At 36.6% G+C, this 23,567-nt stretch overlaps 2 protein-coding genes across 2 annotated transcripts; both read right to left on the reverse strand.

The window, feature by feature from the left end:
• Positions 1-1,345: 1,345 nt before the first annotated feature.
• On the reverse strand, positions 1,346-1,870 carry LOC118751688 (MOB kinase activator-like 2). The gene has a single exon (XM_036486501.1). It carries the CDS (start codon positions 1,868-1,870, stop codon positions 1,346-1,348), a length of 525 nt encoding a protein of 174 aa, XP_036342394.1.
• Positions 1,766-15,513, reverse strand: LOC118751689 (brain tumor protein-like). Its single transcript, XM_036486502.1, is given in 9 exon segments — positions 1,766-2,062; positions 6,879-7,111; positions 7,203-7,366; positions 7,445-7,698; positions 7,700-7,986; positions 9,287-10,706; positions 12,488-12,943; positions 13,337-13,523; positions 13,592-15,513. Coding segments are annotated over 9 exon segments (3,708 nt in total). The 5' UTR covers positions 14,194-15,513; the 3' UTR covers positions 1,766-1,957.
• Between the last annotated feature and the right edge of the window lie 8,054 nt (positions 15,514-23,567).

A 23,567-nucleotide genomic window follows, 5' to 3' on the forward strand; every position in this document is an offset into this window, starting at 1 on the left:
TCAAAATAACAAAAGTTTACCTTTTTATTATTTTCACTTTTAAATATTAAAATTTTACATTAATCACTCCATCACGGCATTGCATATTATTGACTTGCCAACTCTTGCATACGTATAACAAGAAACGTAAACAGTGTGAAACTTAAAGGAATTGCCAGTTTTATAAATGCTTTATTTAGGTTTAATGAAAATTAAACGCCTTCCTTGTTGTTACAATTGAATTTGAAAACATAATACTCAAGCTCATAAACACATGGGTAGCGCAGGGCGGTCGTGTGATCGTCAAGTGATTGCTAAACAAAAACATTTAATTTGCACAAATGGATCTCTCAATTTTTTGCTAAATTTTGACCAAGCGATAACCAATTTCTGATTCCCAACTACAACTTTTGCTAATGCATTTTTCAATGCTTAAATTTTATCACAGAATTATTCTTGGCAACATTAATTTTTATTAAGAAAAAATAATTTTGATAATTTTATGTAACGTTTTTGTTATCATATTTTTTCAACTACTTCCATTTTTTTTTTTTTAAATATTCACTTGGAATGTGCCTTCCGAAATGGTCTCTTGAAGTTATGGCATTCGAATTGTTTTTTGTGTTTATGAGTTATTTGCAATATTTAACCATTATTTTAAGCGTATTTGAATCACCTGTCGCTCAAACACTATTTCACAACCAACTGCACGCCGGCGCCATTTGTAAAAAGTCTGCGAAGAGTGTTACGTTTTTCTTCGTAAATTAAAAAAAAAAAAAAGAAAAAAGCAAGAAAAAGCGAACTTATGACTGATTTTTGGCGAAGCATAATCCTTCTTTGTGGTATATATTTGAAAAAGCAATAAAACTTGGAAAAGAGATCAAAAACAATATACTATGTCTGTATGTTAAAGCTTATTCTTTTCTAAATTAAACAAGTTGTGTGTATAACATTTTTAATTTTTTTTGGTGATATCTACCGTAATTTCAAAATGGTTTTCTTCGTTTGAGATTTCAAATTGTCTACGCGCAGTGTTGTGTATTGGTGTTATCATGTATTTTGCTTGTGTATGTTTGTATATACTTATTTGTTTCTTTTTCTAATTGCTAAAAATAGATTTTTTCATTTACATTTACTCACAAAATCGTATTTTGCATGGGGCGAAATCTCCACTTATGTATTATAGGCATTTCTTAATAATCGAATAATTCGCTTTCACTGGTTCATTTATATATAAATATGTACATATACGTATATATAAATTGTATTTGTATTATGGTTTGGCCGCTTTAAAGCAATTACCTGCTAAAAGCACGCTTGCTATCCATCAAATCTGCGTTCCGCTTTACTGTCTTGGCAGCGCACATTAGTGTTGACCGTGGGGCGGTGGCTGTGGCAAGGCTCTATCAGCAGCAACTCCAACCCCAGCAGCCGTCGCACCTCCACCATTCATCATCAACCAGAGGCTAGATTTATTATCCGTTGAACGTTGTAGCGCACTACCGCCGCCGCTGCTGCTGCTGCTGCTGTGCGTTTGATTGTTGTTGCTATGTATGGCACTACCCATAATACTAGCGCTGTTTAAATTATGCTGTTGCTGTTGTTGTTGCTGGGGCTGCTGATACTGGTGGGCTGCATGATAATGGTGATTATGTGGTTGTGATGGATGGTTATATTGCTGCTGTTGCTGATAAGTGTGGGGATGAAGATTATTGACATTGTGATTGTTATTATTGCTACTGCTGCTGCTTGTGCTGCCGCTGTTATTCGTTGTATATCTATTGCTGCTGATGGCGTTGTTGACTGCGATAATGCCGCAGTTGACGCTTTCATAGGCACTGCCACTGCTGCCAACGCCACCGCCACTACCATTTCCATTGGATACATTCATTGGAAAATTGCTTACGTTACCCCCAGTAGTGTTGTTGTTATTGCTGCTGCCGCTGATACAACTGCTAGTTGTGGTTTTGATCTGCGATCAGTGAACGTAAAGCGTGTTAAGTACCAGCACATGGTGATTATTTTTGGCCAAAGTGACCACATAGCCTTCGGAAGTTATCTTTAAGCCGCAACAGCGCGAAACCTTTAAAAAAAAGAAAATAAGAGGCATGTAAATAAAATTCAGAAGAAACTAATATACAAAATAGAATGATGTATATTTTTGTTGTTCAAAACAAGAGTAGAAAAAAATAATGACCGTGCTGACTTTGCCTACGTTTTTGTTTGAAATATTTTTCAAACATATATTTTATAATTTTAATAATATTTTGATTATTGGATTTAATTGAGCAGCTTTAGCGATTAGCGTTAGTTTATGGCTTCATAATCCACTAAAACATTTCTCTATTCTGATGCGGATTATTTCTTAATAGCATAACATATAACAATTGTGCGTGCTGATGAGCGGATGTGTTTTTGCTCGCTCTGTTATTTTTCGTTTAATTTGTCAATATGGACGATTTTTGTGGCAAATGCAATAAAGCATTCGCTAGGACTGACGCTCAGAAGGTGCCATGCAGTGGATTTTGCAGAAAAAGATTTCATCGCACTTGCTGCGAGGGTATTGTCTCTGAATACGATGTCAATCTCTTCAAAAAAAATCGAAACATTGGTTATTTGTGTCCTGACTGTGTGGTTTTACCAAGGAGATTCAGTGAAACATATGATTCGCTTCTGGCCTCTCAAAGACACTGTGTTGAGGCCATAAGGAGTGCTTTTGATGCTAAATTCAAGGAGTTATTTGCGCAATTTGATAATTTTAAATCCGAGATAAAATCTGAATTGCAAGCAATAAACATCATGGACAACAACAATGCGTCGTGCCCACAAATGTTAGTGGATGAGGTTAACTCTCTCAAAAGTGCTTTCGCTTGTTCGTCAGATGTTTTGGCGGGCAATGCAAACAATGGCAAAAGCTTGTCTACTGTCGCTTCTGTTACACCTGCTCCTGCTGCTGTCTCACCCCTACACAAGCGAATAGATACGCAATCAAAGGACAACAACATTGTGAAGTGCTTGCAAGTGTTAGTAGATGAAGTTAATTCTATCAAAAGTGCTATTGCTTGCTCGGCCAACACCTCGGCAGGCATTGTGATCAATAGCAATAGTTTTCCAACTGTTGCTCCTGAGTCTTCTAGTGCGGTCTCTCCCTCGCATATGTTGTTTCGTACTAATGATGTGAGTGCTGTGTCTACAGTTGTTTCGACGCGATCCTCACTTACTGCTAACAAAGGGTTTGTCACCAACTCGAAGCCAACAATCGGCGCAGCAGTTGAAAGTGATGCTGCTGCGCAGTCTTCTGCCGTTATTGACGTCGACGAGTCGCTGCCTGTGAATTGTGTTCAAACTGACGTTGTTAATGCTGAACTTGAAGCTGCTGATGCTGTTAATGCTACTGACGCGGGTGTGTCTGCCGCTCCTTCTCCTACCCCTTGGCGGACAGTGGAGAACAAAAGAATGAGGCAAAGTCGTAAGCCGGTGCGTGTGGTTGGATCCAATGACTGCAGTGACCTAGGTGTTGCAACTCCATTTAAGTGGTTGCATTTGTCATCTTTTTTTGCCAACAGTTTCTTGTGATAACATTATTGAGTATGTGGGGAATCACACTGGCATTGATAAGAGGCGCATTTCTTGCTACAAGCTCGTTAAAAAAGAGTCGAATCTCGAATCACTAACACACGTGAATTTTAAGCTTGGGGTCTGCGCCCACAACTTCGATAATCTGTTGAGGCCTGAGTTGTGGCCAGCAAATGTTTCTGTTCGGCCGTTCCGTTTTTTTCAAAAATTTCCGCAACAAATGCAACTGAAGTAGCTCATGCGCGCTGGCATAGTTGTTTATTATCAGAATCAGCAGACACTACAAAGCCAGTCGACAGCACTACCAGTGTGGTTGCACATAGTAAAATCAAAATTTATTTTCAAAATGTTTCTGGAATGAGAACTAAAGCTGATGTAGTCCGCAGATTGAGCTCACATTTGGATTTTGACATATTTGTAATCGTCGAAAGCTGGTTAACACCTAATTTCTTTGACTCTGAATTCTTCGATCCCGATCTATATAACGTTTATCGCAAGGACCGTGACGAAATCAGGTCGGGCCTGTCCAGAGGCGGTGGAGTGCTTATAGCAGCTCAGCGTAGATTGTGCTCGTCGATGGTTCATCTTCAAAATAATGATTCTATCCTCGAGCAGTTGTGCGTGAATGTTCGGAGTTCCTCTGAACTTCTCTTTGTATGTGTCTCTTATATTCCACCGAGCAGTTGCTTCGACATATATAGAGCGCACGTTGATAATGTTTTGAATCTCAGTTCAAGGATTGGCGAACACCACCTCTGTGTACTAGGTGACTTTAATTTGTGTAATGTATCTTGGAATAGCTTTAATAACTCCTCGTCTTTTACCGCGGTTAATGCGACTACAGACAGTGAGTTATACGTAACTGATAGTTTCCTAAGTATTGGTCTTCAACAAATTAATGGAATTATAAATAATTATAAGCGTATTTTAGATCTTATTTTCATTAGCAATAATGTAAGTTATTGGGTGTTTGAATGCCCTTCCCCAATAACCCGCGTAAATAATCATCATATTCCTATGGAGGTTCATATTAAATTTTATGTTTTCGCTACTGTTCCTCCTGAGAGATGCCGACCAACTTTTAACTTTAGTTCGTGCAATTTTGATCTCTTAAATAGCCGTTTTCATGATTATGATTGGAAACACATACTCAGCAATTTGGATGCTAACGCTGCATACAATGTTTTTAAAAGTAGTATATATGAGGCGTGTGTAGAAATAGTGCCTTTAATTACGAGGAAGTTGTATAAGTTACCATGGTACAGTAAGGATCTAAAACGACTCAAAAATCGTAAAAATAGGCTTTTTAAAAGATTTAGGGCAACTAGGTCCCAATCTGTGTTCGTCAGTTATCGGTACTGCCTTAGGAGCTTTAATGCCTTGGACAAGATTCTCTATAATAAGTTCATTAGTAAAAGTGAAGCAGACATTAAAAACAACCCTAAAGCATTTTGGAGGTTTGTAAAATCTAAGAACGCTAAGTCGAGTGTGCCGTCCTCAGTCTTTTTGAATGACAAGGAGGCCAACACACCTGCTGACGTAGCCAATCTATTCGCAGAATTTTTCTCCTCCAATTATGTCTCGGATTCTAATGTTGCTTCTGAACGGTACCCTCTTTCAGATTCTGCCCTTAACTTAGGCGCACTGCATATTTCCGAAAGTGATGTAGAAGTAGCCATCTGCTCCATAAAGCACTCTTTTAAATTGGATTCTGATGGCCTCTCAGGTGCTATGCTCAAACGGTGCCCATCGCTTGTTCAGCCATTAACAATATTGTTCAATAAATCTCTTTCGTCTGGCTACTTTATTGACGACTGGAAAAAAGCTTTCATTACACCAATCTACAAAAGTGGGAACAAAAACGACGTTTCGAATTATAGGCCTATTTCCAAACTGGGCACTGTCCCAAAAGTTTTGGAATCAGTTGTCAAACAGAAGCTCAACTTCGCAGTGAAAAGTTTAATTTGCCCTTACCAGCACGGGTTTGTTAGTGGGAGGTCAACTGTCTCCAACCTTGCTACATTCATGGAGGACTGTGTCGCTGCGATGCAGTCAGGTCTACAAGTGGACGCTGTGTACACAGACTTTTCGAAGGCGTTCGATAGAGTTTCGCATAAAGTCTTAATTAACAAGTTATCGCGATTGGGTTTTCACTCAACTTTTCTGGAATGGATTAATTCCTATCTGTCCGATAGGTGTTGTACAGTTGCTTTTGATAACATACTCTCCACTCCCTTTGTAGCTACGTCGGGTGTTCCCCAAGGCAGTATCTTGGGCCCTCTTTTATTTGTCTTATTCATAAATGATATTGGATCATGCTTCCAGTCTTCTAAGTATTTATTATATGCTGACGATCTAAAGGTTTACTCAGTAATCAGAACCTCACAAGACTCTCTTTTGCTGCAAGCTGAGCTTAATAACCTGCATTCTTGGTGCTCTCTTAATTCCTTATCTTTAAATGTTAGTAAATGTTCCTACTCCACTTTCACCAGAAAGCTTCTTACCGTTCAAACTAATTACAATATTGGGGGCCATGAACTTAGTTATGTCGCAGAGGTTAAAGACTTAGGGATTTACTTCGACTCAAAATTAACCTTCGCAACCCATATTAACTACGTAGTTTCCAAAGCTTATGCAATGCTAGCATTCGTACGTCGTAATGGTCAGTTGTTTAAGGATCCCTATACTCTGAAGCTTCTTTATGTCACGTTAGTGAGATCTAGGCTTGAGTATGCGTCTTTCATTTGGCGTCCCTATCAGGCTGTCTATATAAACCGGATTGAGAAGATTCAAAAAGTTTTTATTAAATTTGCCTTGCGTTCTCTAAAATTTTCTGAGCCTATACCTCCGTATACTTCCCGTTGTCAACTTATTAACTTAAGTTCGTTAAATACTAGGCGTTCTTTCCTAGCAGCCTCTTTTGTGGCCAAAATATTGGAGGGCACAGTCGATTGTCCTAATCTTTTGGATAAGTTAGCATTAAACGTCCCGTCTCATAATTTGCGTCGTGTTTCTTTATTCTACCTGGGATTTCCTAAATCTAACTATGTAAAATTCTCGCCTTTGTTCAGAACCCTTTCTGAGCTAAATGAGCTCTCTGAATATGACCCGTCTCTCTCATTTGGAACAGTTCGTTTTGTCCTACTTAATTATTTTAGGTAGTATATAAGCTCTCTTGTTTTATAGTCAGTAAGGATTTATTCCATTTGATTAAATAAATAAATAAATAAATAAATAAATAAATAAATAATTTTACAGTCATTTATCTAAGATCAGGTGAATCATTTGCACATTATTTATGTTTTGACTCAATTTTCACTTACCTTAACATGAGGACACTCAAATTCTGATTGTAAAATACCATCACGCGAATAGCAGGCCACATGGAAGCGATTGCCATGCGAGTCACCAATCAAAATATCACCAGCATTTGAAATATCGATGCCATTGGGGAAGCAAGTGACCTTCTCATTACCAATGCGATATTGGAAAGTACCATCCTCCTGGAAGACAGCAACGCAGTGACCTTTGAAGTCGCACACATAAAAATCGTTATCTAGAGAAAACATTAAAACAATAATTATTAGTCAGTTGACAGACTGAGTTAAGTTAAAAATATTAAGTTACAATTTTTTATTACACTTTACCTCGTATGGCAATATCTGAGGGTTCACGCATGTAATCACTGCAATCGAACCAACGCACCAATTCACCATCCTCTGATATGACGAATACTGTTGGTGAGACACTGTCTACAGCCACAATATGACCCTTTGAAGTTACGGCCAAGCCTGCGACAATATCGATATATCTGTCGCAGGTATTAAAATAGGGTAATTAGTAATTATCTTAAGCTAATTTTCATCTAAAACACTTTCTCTCAACATACCTAATGGCAATCTTTCGCATAAAATGTCCACACTTTGAGAAGATCTGCATGCGCGAACGTTCGTTGCCGCGATCGCAGACGACAAATTTGCCATTTGTGTGCATTACGGCCACTTTACGTGGATACCATAGTTGGCCTTCCTCTTTGCCGGGTACACCAAATTGGAATTTAAGTGTGCCAGTTTTGTCAAACACTTCGATGCGATGATTATTTGTATCGGCAACGATAATTTCCTCGTCAACGCCCAAACAAAAAACCATGTGGAGAATTAAATTGACCCTTTGAGGTGCCAAGTGAACCAAATTTGCAACGAATCTGCATGGGTGTAGCTTTGTTACGTCCGGTAACGATGTTGGTTGTGCCCGGTGCGGCGCCAGCATGAAAATTTGTAATGGACATTTCGTCGACGGGTCCAGCACCGAGTGGCCCTAGAGTTGAGAGGCTGGGCGATGTGGCTGCGGGTAGGCAGAAATCTGGTAATATACAATCAATTCCGGGTGAAGCTCCGCTCGATAAAAGCTGATTCATGTCTGTGTGAAAATCTACTTGTATTATGCCAACAACAACAGAAAACGAAACGACGTGGTAAATAATATACGACGTGGTGTAGTGGGTCGGCAAACACATTGGCATTGTTTTTTTTTTGTTTTTTTTTAGTTTTTTTTTTATTCATATATATATATATTTTTGTTTTGATATTTGTTTTGTGGATTTGTGTGGATGGTGTGGCAAGTAGGCAGAGCGGAATCAAGCGGAGCGATGCGTAAGGACGTTTGGCAAATTTTGAAGGGATTTGGTGGTTATAATAGTAGTGATTGTGGTGGTGGTTGTTTGGAAGTCGTGTGGAAGCCATTTAAAAATCATATATAACAAAGAAAGGATAAAAAGGTAAAAAGAAATAATGAAAATCAGGAAAAACATACATTACCAAACTCTAAGTAACTTAAAATATAGACGGACTTAAGTTTTAAACATCAACTTTCATGAATTGTGGTGTCAAAAGCAATTATTTATACTTTAAGTGTAAATAAAATTCGTAATAATGAAAAAACAATAGAAAAGAAGTCAGTTGTAAATGTAGTAAAAATAGCTATGGTTGAAAATCATGAAAAGCTCGAAAACAAGCAACTTAATAATCATTCTACACATTTATTAATTGATTTAGTGCAAATACAAAAAGACGAACGGAGAGACATAACCTTATGTCTGCTATAGACAAGTATGTATGTATATAGATTTCTTACTGGCGTCCCTAAATTGGAGCGCTAAGCGTTGCGTTTTCCATTGTCAACGAGTGTCCCCAAATCAACGCGGCGTAATTTTTGACGTTTTTTCATTTCCTCTCGTTTTTATTCTCGATTCCTCTTTCACTTTTTTTGGCCTTTCCCTTTCTTTACGTATTCTGCATCCCATTTCAACACGTAACGCCGTCAAAAATAAAAAATCCATTTACTCGGCTCTAGCGCCGCGTTATTATGGGATGCTTCATACATATTGTACGCTCATGAGGATTTTTGACAGTTGTTTGGCGCTTGACGCGCCAATTTAGGGACGGCAGTTATGCCTGTACAAGTACTCTTTTAATGAGCTAAACCTATACACTCTTCCAAAACAAATTTGCTGTGCGTACTTAAAAAGTGCAATATTCTAACGAAGCTACATATATTTTAAATAGATATTTCCAACTCAAAAGTGCAATAAAACTATCTGTTAGGTAATGAAGGTCGTAGTGTGTAGGTGCAATGGTACGAATTAATATATAAAAATTAATATCTTTAAACAGGAGAACACCCAATTTCACACAATGCAATTCCATAGCATAAATTCTTCATATCTACTCACCATTGTTATTGAGCCCCATTTTTGCAAGCGCTTGTAAATTATTAAAAGCGCGCTGATCACCCGATAGTATATCTGCTAGTGAAATTTGCTGATTTTGCGACGACGATGCCGGTACCACAGCCTGGTGGTGACCTCCAGCGCCAGCCGGTGGGCCCACTAAAGCTTCGTTTAGAGTAACATCTGGGGTCGCCTCAGTGAGGCTGGCAAGGCGGGACAAATTATATTCAAGAATACTGTTGTAAGCGCTTGGTGGCGGTGCTCCACCGCCAACACCAGCCCCACTTGACGGACCATTAAGTCCAGCATTGAGTGTGGTATTAAGTCCGCCGTTCATGCCGTTCATACCGCCACCACCACCGCTGAGACCGCTTAGGCTTTGACCCAGAGATGCATTTATGCTATTGCCCAAAGCATTGCTATTCAAACCAACATTTAAATTGTTACCAGCGCCACTAAGTGGATTAACGCCGGCAGCATTGTGACCATGACCGTGACCATGACCATGAGCTTGACCTTGACCTTGATTGTGGCCATGCAAAGATGCGTGCCCACCAGTGAGTGCATTTAATCCGCCTCCAAGTGCCGAGCCTGGCATTCCGACACTATTGACGCAGTTAACTCCACTATCAAAGCCCCGAACACCATTGACACCATGTATTGGTGGCTGAGTTGGTGGTGGCTGTGGTACTTGTTGTTGCGAAATTTGGTGATGCAAAGTGGGTGGCGGCTGATGAGGTGGTGAATCTGGTGTTAGTACATTGGGCATGAGAAATCCATTGCCGAGTACGGAGAAGTCACCATCGAAAGAGCTCTGCATGGATGTAGGCAGCGATATTGGGCTGCTAGCAGTAACTGAACTGCCGCCGGCTAGTTGACTTTGCGAGCCACAAGTATTCATTCCACCGCTGCGGCTGCTCATCATGGTGGGTGGCATGCCGGGTAAGGTTGGTGGTGGTGTGCTCTCCTTCGGCGAGGGTGGTGTCGATTCAGTGCGGAATTTACCAAACGTCTCCCGGGCGACTTGTTCGAACTTCTCCGCTTTTGTGTCGAATGTCAGCGAGTAGTTAATGTCACACTTTGGTGTACTATTGATGAGATTTATAAACTGAGCACTAATTAGCTTCTTCATGGAGAGAAATTCGGCGGCATTGGCCTGGTCCAGTACGCGCATTGTAAATTTGCAGGTGCTATCGATTTTACCCATGGTGTTTTCAATGTTCTGAAGCAAATCCATTACTTTTAGCTCACGTTCTGAATGCAATTTACCAAGTTCGGTAAGCGATTGGTCCCGGCATTTCTCCAAAATCTTCTTGTAGTTTTGGTAGGTCTCATCGATGCGGGCGCGAGCCGAATCATGTTGAGTTTGGAGCTCAGTGAGAGCGCTTGACAGATTTGAAGCGGCAGCATCGCAATATTGCACCTAAAACGAGAATTCGTTAGGACGCAGGATTTTCGCATAAACATAAAGCGCAATTTTGCATCACCTAGCAATATAGTTTCATTATCGAATTATTGGCATTATGCACTTATCGATAACATTATCAATAATTTTAACGATATCGTATTGAACTCGTTATCGAATTATTGGCATTATGCACTTATCGATAACACTATTGATGATTTTAACGATATCGTATTGAATTATTTGCCGTTATTTTGCAAAATATGTACATTAGGGATGTTAATTTTTCAGCGTTTTTCGATCCCGGAAATTTTGGGATGTCGGTACCACAATCCCGGGATACCGGAATTAGTCTCGGGATTTAGATATTCATTACTTTTCAACTTAAATCGAAAAAATTGCTTCTATATTGTTTGAGCTCTCCTACCATAAAATAAATAATAAATAAATGGGTTTGAAACCTACTTTTTTATTTAAAGTGGCGTTTTTATTTTTTTCTATCTGATACCAGGATTTATTTTAAAGGATTTTGTAATTATTTATTTCATTTTTTAAGCTCATAATGTTGGAAGGACAAAATTCGAGGATGTTATCGAGTTTATGTAAGTCCTAAGCATATAATTTTAAAATGATATTTTCAATACTTACCAGTCATTCTGCACCAAAAACTCGAATCTGTTTGAAGTATACAGGATTTCCTCTTTAATTTGATACCCATACTTTATCGTTTTTGAACTACTGACGTCAAGAACGAAAAACTAAAAACGCAATTTTACTATATTTGGCCCATGGTTTCGCGATATATTGATATTTGTGTTTTAAATTTTCTATCTCGCGGTGTTTAATGTATAATGAGCTAGACATTTATTAAAACTATTATCCCGGGATTAACATTCCTAATGTACATATATTAGTCGACATTAGTGTTGATTTGTATATCGCCGCTGCGCCAACAAAAACGGTTATGTGATTTTTGTCAATTTTTTTTTATTGCATATTTCATTAATACTATATATTGAGAACATTATGTATTTGCCGTTCTCTTATATATCTTTTGGTTTAGAAGGCCAGGTAAAAAACCTGGGGAAGCACCAGATTAAAATAACAAACGAAAATTAAGTTTTGCTATCGTTAAATTTATTAGTATCATTGATATTTTTACTGCGAAAATCGCTATTATCGGCATATGTACATACATGCATACATACACACGGTACCCTTCTCTGCAAATCATGCTTCCAGTGAAATCTTAGAGAATTCGTTAAGAAATAGTATTTCACTTTTGGAGAGTTTTGGCAAAATGATGAAAATAGTTCTGCGTTGTGAAGAATTTTTTCAGAATGTTCTTTAAGAAATCGTGCAGAAATTTTTTCACGAGTTCGCGTCATATCAACCACTTTATATGATTTTCTTTAAAGATTGGTAAATAAATCATTACAGACTTCGGAATACACTTCCGATCCTCCTTAAAATTTCGTTAAGATTTTCGGAACTTCGATTTGCTGGGTTAATGCATCTTAATCAATCAAAAAGTGATTTTTGGATCTTTAGTTAGTTACGGCATTTTGTATTTCAATGACGATATATTATATATATTATTATTTATATATTAAAATAACGATATGGCTGTTATATCGATTATTATTTAATGTCATTGGTTTCACTCGATATTGTTATTCGTATCGGGTCTTTAATCTAATTTGAACTACAAAATTTTGTACTTATGTAAATATTTGTATTCGTATTTAAATTAACGTTTTCCAATAAAAAAAATAATAATTAACGAGAGAAAAACTAACCTTTGATTTGGCTTCCTTCATCAAGTTCTCTACGTCAACGCGCACAGATTTTTCGGCCATAGCGATCACATCGTAATGATGCTCACTGCCTTTATGATCGGCAATCAAACAATCATTGCAAACGGGTATTTGGCAATTGAAGCAATAATATTTCAGATTTTCAGCAGTATGAACATTACAGTAAAGCGGCTTATGGATGGTCAATGGTTTGTCAGCTGTAGCCTTCTGCAAGTCCTCAAGCTTGACAACTTCGTGATTCTCAAAGCAGCGCATATACTTATGAGCATTATCACAGCCGCCGCACAAGAAATTAGCGCAATCACTGCAGCGTGAAATAGCTTTCTCCTTACTCTTGCATGAAGTGCACGACAACTGCTCCGATTCGATGGTGGAAAGATCAAGAATGTTGGTTAAGATATAATCGCAAGTCAACGATTCGATGCCCTTGGAGCCGACCTAAACGTAAGGAAAGCACATTTATAACCTCAACAGTACAAAAAAAAAACAGTATGAGATATGATGGATTTCAACACTTGCTAAAAAAATAGAAATAGGAAATGAAAATTCGGCGCCATAAGAACCAGGGAAGTGGTGTTCAGTGGTATATAAGGCGTTAAACCTATCTTATACCACTTAACATTTGTACTTTCCACTTCATTCTTACGACACTTTGAGCTGTCTTCTCTATTTATTAGAAGGGAACTCATGCCTAGAAAAATAAATATATTTTTAGGCGCATTTTTTCTTCCAAGAAATAAAAAAAAAAATTAAAACTGAGAAATTTAGAATTATTATCAAATATTACGCAAGAAATTTTAATAAATTCAGACATTCCAAACCAAAACTCACCATAGTTACTTGTTTGCAAGTGGGACACTCGATAACAGGCTTCAATGGCATTAGCTCTCCTGCAGTCGAAGTAGTTGACGAAGCCGATGATGAATTGCCGTTAGAATCGTCTGTGATCAGTTTTACTAAACACGATTCGCAAAAGACATGGAGGCATGACAGCACACGAGGAGTTACTAAGCGCGAGCTGCAAGTAAAACAACAAAAATTATGAGTCCCAAAATCACAGTTTAATATAAATTCATCTCTGCTTACCTGCAAATCTTGCAATTCTTGTCCATGCCATCAGCGCCCAACGAACCACATGAATCCTCAAGCGAGCCCGATTCCAAATCGCTACCCTTATTTTCGAACACCTCACTAAACATATTGCCTGCAAGCGAAGACGAACGCGATGACACGCTCTTATGCTCGCAAGTAGTTGCACCTACGTTGCCGTTGAACTCACGAGACGACAACGTTGAATTGCCACTTCCAAGCGGTTCAGTGTCCATGTCAAGTGTCAGTGAACTTACAAGCTTCTCAACGATGGAATTAACAGCAACACCGGTAGCCGTAGCGCTGGAGCCGCCTGCAGAGTTGTTACCGCCGCTTAAAATGTTACCGGTGATGGCTGCGGAGGCGGGAGCAGCCGAGGGCAGCAGTTGATTTTCAGCACAGGTGCTTTTGCCGAAATCCGACTCCAACGTTGACACCAGCGAGATATCAGCAATTGAGGCGGCGGCGGTGGCAACAGCACTACCGGCGGAAGAATCGGATGTAGTCGAGGTGATATCAGCAGAGGTATTGGTGGTAGCCGGATCAAAGGTGGAAATGGCGGTGATGGTAGAGATTGGTTGTTCCTCGAGGGATGCCATAAGTGGCGTTTACGTTTGAGTTTTTTTTTTCAAAATATGAAAATCGGACAATTAGCGTTGCTGCGTAGGCAAAATGTTCACGCGCTGATCGTTGACAAATTGAGTGGATTTAAGCGCAGTACTGTCTGCGTGCAGAGCGTGCGTGTATTTAAGCGCAAGAGTTCAAAATTGCACAAGTTTCCGTGAAGTGTGTGAATCTTAATATATGTATATATTTTTTATTTATTCACTATGTTTGTAAGTATTTTTTTTTTTTACTATACAGCGGCAAAAACGGAAGTTGGAGTTTCGGTGATTGGTTTTAGGTAATTGCGGCAAATGCCGTATTCTTTTAAATAGATATATATTTAGGATTTTTTTAAATTTTTAGATAAATTTTGTGGTTTTCCCCTTATTCAAGTTGAAGTTTGATTAGTGTTGTTCAGAGATTTTGATATCCTTGTTTGTTGTTGTTGATTTTGTGAGTGACTTCCTTTTTTTTTTTTTGAATACCTTTGTGTTTTAAGGGCTTGGCTTTGGTTTTTTGTTATTTTAATTTTAAAATAATACAAATATGGCGCTCGTATCTTTTCAAGTTATGAGAATATATGTTTGTAAATGACCAGGTCGACACGATTTCATAAACTAAAACGATGAATATATATACATATATATATATTTATGTGTATGTATATATATATAAGTAGTAAAAGCGATAACAAGAATAATGCGCGAAAAGTTTCGGATACGTGGGAACAATGTTGCTTCTAAACGGCTTTCAATAAAGAATATGCAAAATAACGCTGGAAAAATATTTGTCGTATATGTATATATCGTCAATTAGTAAAATGGCTTGTTTTGCGAGTAAAGTCTTAATAGAATAGAAGATTTATGTATGCACGCCAGCTGATACGTCGAATTCGGATGTCGTCGTCCACTAATATTCAATAGTCTCCTCCAAAAGCATACGAATATTTAGTGGATTCTTTTATTTGATTATTTTTAGGGTTTCAGCTCAGCGATTGGCAATGTTCATATTTATTTGTTGTTTTATTTTGTTTTTGGTATTATTATTTTCGCTTTAAAATGGCGCCTTTTCAGACTTCTTTGCAGCCACTGCTGGCACTATATATTTCCGCACGAAAATCCAAAAGCGGATTTAAGCACAAATTGAAGCCTCTTATGGGCGTCGTTGAGATTGAGATTTTTTTCAGTACGCAGCGCGTGTTTGACCTCACACTTGGGCTAGTTAATCTCGTTCTTTCCGCCTTTTCGCGTTTTTTTTTAATTTTTTACTTGTTTTTTTTTTTAATTTATTTTATTTACCAACAAAAAGTTGGTATTTGCACAAAGTTCGTGTTTGTTGTTATTTAGTTTGAACTTATTTGTGTTTTGTTATACATATATATGATTTAAAATAAAATATTGTAATGTATATTATTAAGTGTATAATTAAAATATTTGTTTTTTTTTTATTTAAAACTGGTTTAAATTTGCTTTTTGAGTGCTCCTTTCAGCGTCGCACAATAAATTCCTTCGCTCCTTCGTCTTTTGCACTTTGCTTCTCTTTTCACGTGCGATCGATCACCGCTTCCTGATTAGTATTTTTTTTTACGTTAATAAATTATTCAATACTATTTATTTATATGTGTATATAGAGTTGTAGAATCGTAATTATTGTTCACACATTGGTATTTTTCCAACCAACTAAATTTGTGGTGGTTGTGTTGGTTGCAGTTGCGTAATTGCAGCAGCTGGTTAGACGCTGTTGCTGTACTTCTTCCGCGCTCAGCGATTTCAAGCGAAAAATAGTTTTTTGGGTGGCCTGTGCATATAACCAATTTTGGATGATTGATGAATGAATTGGTCCGGTCCGCTGGTTGATATTGTGTAGTTTGAAGATATGCTCAAGACCTAAGTTGTTAAGCACACCAACGGCTGCTTTATGACTTCCAATTTCTCCTCTTACCAAACGCTTTTTGATCACTGCGTTATCAGGAGACTACTCTTCCTTTTTCTTGTTCGAAAATCACACTGACCTGTCTTTCGTCTTCTTTTTGCTACCACTTTCGTGTACGCTTTGTATAATAAATACTCAGTTTATGTAGCCGCTTCTGCTGTTGATATAGCTGGGGTCTTTAGTGAACAGTCTATTGAACACCCAATATCTGGAAAATTATTAGAAAAAATACAACTTGAGTTTTTTATTCTATACTTGTGTTTTCATATGATTTTATTGTATCTTTTTAAATAAGAAACGAACATTTTTTCAAAATATTAATGGCCTCTGGAGTTTTATATTGACTACTGCGATTTTTTTTAATATATCGACGGCAAGTATAAGCTGCCAATTAAACATTGAATCCGGCGTACTTGTTGGAAAATGTACGAGTTGGCGTTTAAATGTCACTTTGACGGTCTTTCAAATGCGCCTAATATTGTGTGAGGGATGTGTAGAAAGTAATTTTATTATAGAGTGTGGATTTTCTTATTGAGTGGTTTTTGCTATTTGTACCAGTATACAAACAGATCCACAGACAAAAAGAGACATTTGATTTTGCAATAAAAGGAGCACAGAAACTAAGAATATTCCTAGAAAAAATACTAACAAATAGTTATGTATAATATATTAGTATTATGTGTAGTACCAATACTGCACTACAAAAAAATTTGTTTAAGACTGAGAATTCTTTTTTGTCTTTCTTTTCATACTAATTGATAGAGTTCAAAAATTGAACAGAAACACTGCTTAAATACTGGAAGGAAAATGTCACAGATATCCTCTGGACCTTAAATTATTAAAATAATGATAAATTCATCAGTGTTCTTACAAAAGTGAAAAAAAAGCTCTTAATAAGAAATTTTCAGTATCATATTGTCTACATACATATGTTTGTATGTATGTATGTACAGTGTTTGCCAGTTATATTTATTTATTAACTAGATCGCCCGCACGCGCTTCGCTGAGTGTATGAAATTTCTGCGTGCTACATTAGGTGGAATTTATTTCAATTAAACTCAACATACTTAAACTGCGAAAAACACGAGACGTTAAATTTTTTTAACCACCTTCAAAATATTTTCAAACGTAAACTTTCTTGGACGAATCTGTTGTGATATTTTTTCTTACTTAAATTTAGTTTAGTATTGAAGCCATTTTAATTTATAAAAGTTTGGCAACCTTTGTAAAAAACCACTTTCCTCTGATACTCATATTGCGATACATTCATATGTATACAAATTACCTAATTCCCATAATTCACTAAAAATTCTACATACTCAAGGTGAACATTTATTAACACTCTTACGTTATTTAATTTATTATAGTTATTAGTTTATAATTCTCTTAATTAAAGTAGCATTTGATTTATTTTTCGAACAGGTGGCAACAGGTGGTAGTTTAGTTCTAAAAAACTAAACGGTAAGTTTTAGCGATTTGAAACTTGCACTTTAAATAGAACGGCCTAAAAACTGCATACCCGAAAATTTTCTAAATACTTATTCTGATTAAAAATTTGGAAATTTCGATGACAATTTTTTTAAGTTTGATTATTTTTTTGGAAATTTGTGCAAGCTTTGAAACGCTTATTTATGTGGTTTCTGGTATAGATTCAATTATATTTTATATTACAATTATTAAAAATAAATAAACATAAGTTGTACACAACTCAGTGGGAATTTAGTTGCTAATTAGTTGAACGCAGGTGTATAAAAGGTTCATTTAAAAAAAACTTAATACTACAAACGCTATTTACCACTTAATATAGCAAGCTTACTTTAAGTTACTTTTAAAAACACCACTATACCGACCACTATATTCATAAGCAAAAATCCAAAACAAATTTTTCAATAAGTAAGTAAGTAAAAAAGGCTGCTAAGCCGTGGTCCAATTTTTTTACTCTTGCATTTGGTACATTTATTCCACTTATGTACATATATCGTTTTGAATACATTTATTTATTAAGAGTACAAGAAGAAATCACAAAAAGAATCCCTTCGCGAAAACGAAGTGCACATACCCTGCAGGGAAACCCCGAACTGGTGAACCAAATTTGTAGTTCCGTACTAGATCTTTATCGCCAAAAATGGACCAGTCCGATAGTAACTAGATTCCCAACAGTCCATTCTATTTCACTTTTTCTATTAGAATCTATATCTATATCTAAGGTGACGAATTTAGATCTGGGTGGAACTATCGAAAAAGGGATGCAGCGGTGAGCTTGTTTACTTTACAAAGATACGTGTTTGGCGGATTTTTTGTTCATATGCGCTTCCATTCTGCACTTCGCAGATGCTTTTTCATAGCTTGGTACAACAAAACAAAAATTTGTATCAACATTTGAACATCTTGGGAAACTGCAAACCCAGCTACAGCCAAAGGTACGTAATCCTTTATTTCATTCATTATATTCAAACTAATTTAATTTCAAATTGAAAACACATTTCTTTGAAAATAGTTTAAAATCGCACACACGGAAGAACCAAAAACATTGAAAAATCATGATACTTTTTTCTTTCGTCTGTCGAGTTTAGAACTGGTTCGGAACTATAGGTTTTAGGACTAGTTCGAAACTATGGAAAAAGGGATGCATCGGTGGGCAACTGATGGGTATTTCCAAACTGGTGTTACCTGAAGCTCGTATGACAAAATGTTAAAAAAAAGAATTGAAAAAGTCAAAATTTTAGACTTTTCTAGATTTACACAGCAATTAAATGGGAAGAAAACATGCATTTTATGTGGACCGTACTTTTTATTTTGATACCAGTACCACCAAATGTGAATCAAATCAGAGCACAAATACGGTTTTTCAAAATATCTCGACCCTGGCGCCACCTAACAAGACCATTTTTGGCAAAAATGCAGCCAAATCCCGCTCTAAATAAGTTAGATATACACCTTTTAATTTTTTTTTACGCGGTCGACTTTTCGCTGGAAAAACTCATATGTAAGTACATACATACATATGTATGTATGTAGGTATGCATGTACATTCATATGAACAAGTGTATCGGGGAGGAATCATCCAAATACAATTAAAATTTAGTCTGCACTCGAAACCTCAATTAAAAATATTAAACGCATGAAACTAAAGCATGTTTAATGTAAATTTGAGAGTTTGCACGCAACCAAAAACATGCAAAGAATTCAAAGAGTGGGGCGCCATATCTATATTTTTACAGGCATACATACATATGTACATATGTTCATATGTGCACCAGTGGTCTGCACAATTATGTTAGTATCGTACGAGTACCGTATTAACTAAATGCTAAGACAGAAGGCAATGTTGATCTGGATTAACGGCGCGGAAATTGTGCAGTAAAAATTTGTATTTTGATTTTGATTTGCGAATGATGAGCAACTTATTGTCGAAATTTTGTTCCTCGAACGCTTGATGTAGGCAGAGTTGTCCAAATTTTCGCGTAGAACGTGATACTCTTTCATAAAAAGTAGCACTGCCGCATTAAGTGCAGCTCGAATACACCCATGACGATGTCACGGTTGTGAAAATTCGGCGATGCCAAATTTACTGTTAAATAGCGTGTACTAGCATAATCGTACAGGTCTCTAGTGTGTATGTATGTACATACAGTTGAACACCATCAAATTTTGTATGGTCTATAATTTACCACTTGCCATTGCGATCCCTCACCATAATGCAATTAAATACTGTTTATTTATTTTATTAAAAATGCAAGATGTTAAATAAATTCTGCCTTTGCAAAGTCAGGAGTAGATACAACAAAAAAAAAATGAAAGAAATTGAGATTCATATATAGTGTTGAATATATCATTTTGGACCAAATTCAAAATGATATTGCTTGCCACGTATGTTTATTTATTAATTTTTAAGATTTTAAATTAAAATACAGTTCATTCCTTAATAACACCATTTTTTCACCAGTTTTTCTTTGAAAAATATCAGCTATAAAAAATTTTCAAGTCTAAAAGAACAATTCTAGTATTTTGTCAGCTGTATATTTGGAAGCATATATTTAATACTTCTAATTGGCAGTAACCTATCTGCGGAATGTGTTTGGATTCAGCAGTCAAAGGGAGATGGTTTTGAGCCAAGTGTACGTTTTGCAGGTTTTTAATGTGAATATATGTGACACGACACATGCAGGCGAGTTTCAGACGTATCCTCAGTCAGGCGGGGATCCACGGGGCAGGTACTAGGGGAAAGTCCCCCCCCTCAAAAAGGTTTCGTAATACGTGAAAAAATTTAACCATTTCTTTGATTTTTCATCGGACCTCTCCACCGAAAATTTCCATAAATATTAACAGTCCGTTAACTTTTAAAAATTTCATCGTTTCCACCGCTTACATATATTGTAGGTGATGTTAAAGCTCGTTTTTTTCCATTGTTTATCATTTATTAAGCTTAGGGCTGGTTTCCCCAACTCAACTTAACTTAGTTTAGCCAATTTTTTAGACTTAGTCAAGAATAAGCTGTGTAAAAAGTAGGCTAACTTTTGACTTAAGTCCAAAAAATAGCCAAAATAAGTTGAGTTGTAGTGGCTGGTTTCTCCAGTAGTATACAGCATTTAATATATCTGCACTGTAATGTTCGCGGACTGCACTTGTAGATACTGCCAATTTAGAAATATTTCATATTGTCGTTTAAAGTACAAAACAGCGTATCGTCATTCTGCGTAACTGACATTTGCTGCCAAAAATTGGATTTGCTCACACAAGCTCTTGGCTCAATCCTTATCCATTCGTCTTGAAGTATACTAGCCAGAAATGCGATTGCTTTTTAAGAAAAGAGAACCACTTTGAAATACGAGTGTTTTTATTCTCTAGAAAATAGTTTATGCAACCTCACGTACGTATGTTTGGAAGACAAATTTGCCTCCACCTCATTTAAAGTTGTTAACCTATTGCCTGCATTCTTCAGTTCTAATTTTGTATATGATAATCTAAATGTTCATTCAAGTTTTTTCTCGGGGTTTAGTTCTTCAATTAATTTTGGCTCCGTCCGACGGCATTTTAAATCTGAAAGCGTCGGCTAAAGTAGATATTGATCGAAATTCTGCAAGCCTTATAAAGAAGTGCCCTGATATGATTTTACCTCTAAAGATTATTTTCAATAGGTCTCTAGCCTGTGGATTCTTTCATTGCCTCAGCGGGGGTTTTCCGTGGAAGGATTTTAAGTCCCTTACTCTTTGTGTTATTCATTTATCTACTAAATTTTTACTGTATGCTGACGATTTGAAAACTTTTTCCGTGAGTCAAATTTCGGATGATGCACTTAGACTTCAGTCAGAGATTAACAATCGTCTCAGGCCTGTCACTAAATACTAAAAATGCTTTCGACATACATATACCATCTCTCAAACACAACTTCAAAAAGTTGAGGAAATCAAAGATCTTGTTGTTATTTTTAGCTCTAATTTTTCCTTTAATAGTCATATCAGACACATCATTTTGTCAAGCGTCAGTGTTCAATGTTCTCTGACCCATACACATTATTTTATTTGGAGACCATACCATACAAAATTAATAGGGTAGAAAGGGTTCTAAAAGTTTTTCTTAAATTTGCCTTATGAAAGCTAAACTTCGCTGAGCTTATTCGGACGTATAACTATCGTTTGCTCTTAACAGACCTTAAATTTCTGGAAGCTAATAGATCTTTGCTCCCTCTAACTTTTGCATTTAATTTAATAAATGGTGCCATCGATTACCTGCTCTTCTAGAGGAGGTTTACTTCAATGTTCCACGAAGGAATCTCCGCAATCTCTGGTGATGATTTTGCTCATTTTTTGTATGGGAAAAATACCGAAGAGCGTCAGTAAAAAAAATCTCAAAAATCAACGGCAGATTATAGCCACTTAAAACCTCCACTTTATCATACTGAAATTGAGTGAGTTACAAAACTGCATACTCAAAAAAAAAAAAAAATCTAAAACATTTTGTTTAAAAGTTAAAAATTTTGGTGAAAATTTGTCGAATTTTCATAAACTATGTAAAAACTTTGAATCACTAATTTATACGCCATTTTATACAGAATGAACTATATTTCTATTAAAAATTACGGTCTACGTAGCCGGAACAATCCAGACTTTTGTATATCTGGCAAAGGACTGTCACTACAGCAGCACTTCTAAGCTGCTCCATACAGATGCAGTCGGAACTCGGAAGCATAAAATCATGTCTGTTTTCTTCAATATTTTTTCAGCTAAAGTTATTATTTCTTTTTAGAAAATCAACTTTCGCGAAAGTTTCAGCATTCACTAAGTAGTGACTAAGTTGTTCACAAGTCGAAAACATTAATGCGCTTAAAAAGAGGAATTTCTAAAGAAAATCAACACGTTCTCTTTTATCTCCAAACCAATGAAGAAACTAAGCATTTCCGTAAAACAATAAATAAAATAAGTTTAAAATGCTTTCTTCCTCTTTCATGTTGCTTCGATCAAGAGCGCTTACCAGGTAAATAGTATGTATGTATGTGTTCTAAATAAGAGCACCTATCCGGAGAGCAACGTTCTAGAAAGAAAGCAATGCAAAAGTAAAACCTAAATAGATTTTATGTTGAGTACAAAGAGTAAACTAATCAATGTACAAAAGGAAAGCGAATACCTATAGAAAGGGAGCAAAACTAGTTAAAAACAAATTGAGGAAGCTAGCAATTCTCCTACAGATCAAGCAACGTAAGCCCCACTCCCAATAAACTAGTACATACACACATGCATATGTAAATTTAATAAAGCAAGCGCAAAATGTAAACCAAAATGGGGGAAACACTCGGTTACTAACTCACAAACTAACAGCGGAACTAATAATTATAGAAAAAAATCAGTCGACCCGCAGTCACAGCTGCACCATAGGTAGCGTAGTCCAACTACTGCGACAAGCAAAACAAAAAACAACAAACCTCGTATAAATTGTGGATAAAACATCCAACCCCGTACATGGGATGTGCTGCGCGAGAGCCGAGAAGAAAGATAACAAATAAATGAATGAAAATACGTATACGCAGCGTGTGCCAAGCGAGGTGGAAAGCATTTAGCGTATATGTATCAGTGTTGCCACTTTTGGGTAATTCCTCAAAACGTGAGGAATTTCGGGCGCGCTTGAGTATTTTTCAAGGAATTTTCTCTCAAAATATTTTTGCAGATAACAAATGCAACCATGTTGTACACAACAGAGTTGTTAAAATCGCTCTGCAAATTTTTGAACAAAAAGCTTTTCGAAGTTTTATAAAGAGCGAAATACATCACACAAGCGGCTTGTCAAACATTCTTCAAACCTACTTTTCCCATTTCGCCATAAACCATGCAAACATGACTCGTTCAAGCAAAGAATTTTAGTTTTCTTCCGGTTCACAATTTAAATGGGTTTGGTTTTCTTCTATTTTTCTCTCTTGTGTGCTCATTCGGTAAAAATTCCG

This window comes from Rhagoletis pomonella, unplaced genomic scaffold, assembly GCF_013731165.1.
Source record: "Rhagoletis pomonella isolate Grant_MI unplaced genomic scaffold, Rhpom_1.0 Rhpom_scaffold_00917, whole genome shotgun sequence".
Taxonomy (NCBI): domain Eukaryota; kingdom Metazoa; phylum Arthropoda; class Insecta; order Diptera; family Tephritidae; genus Rhagoletis; species Rhagoletis pomonella.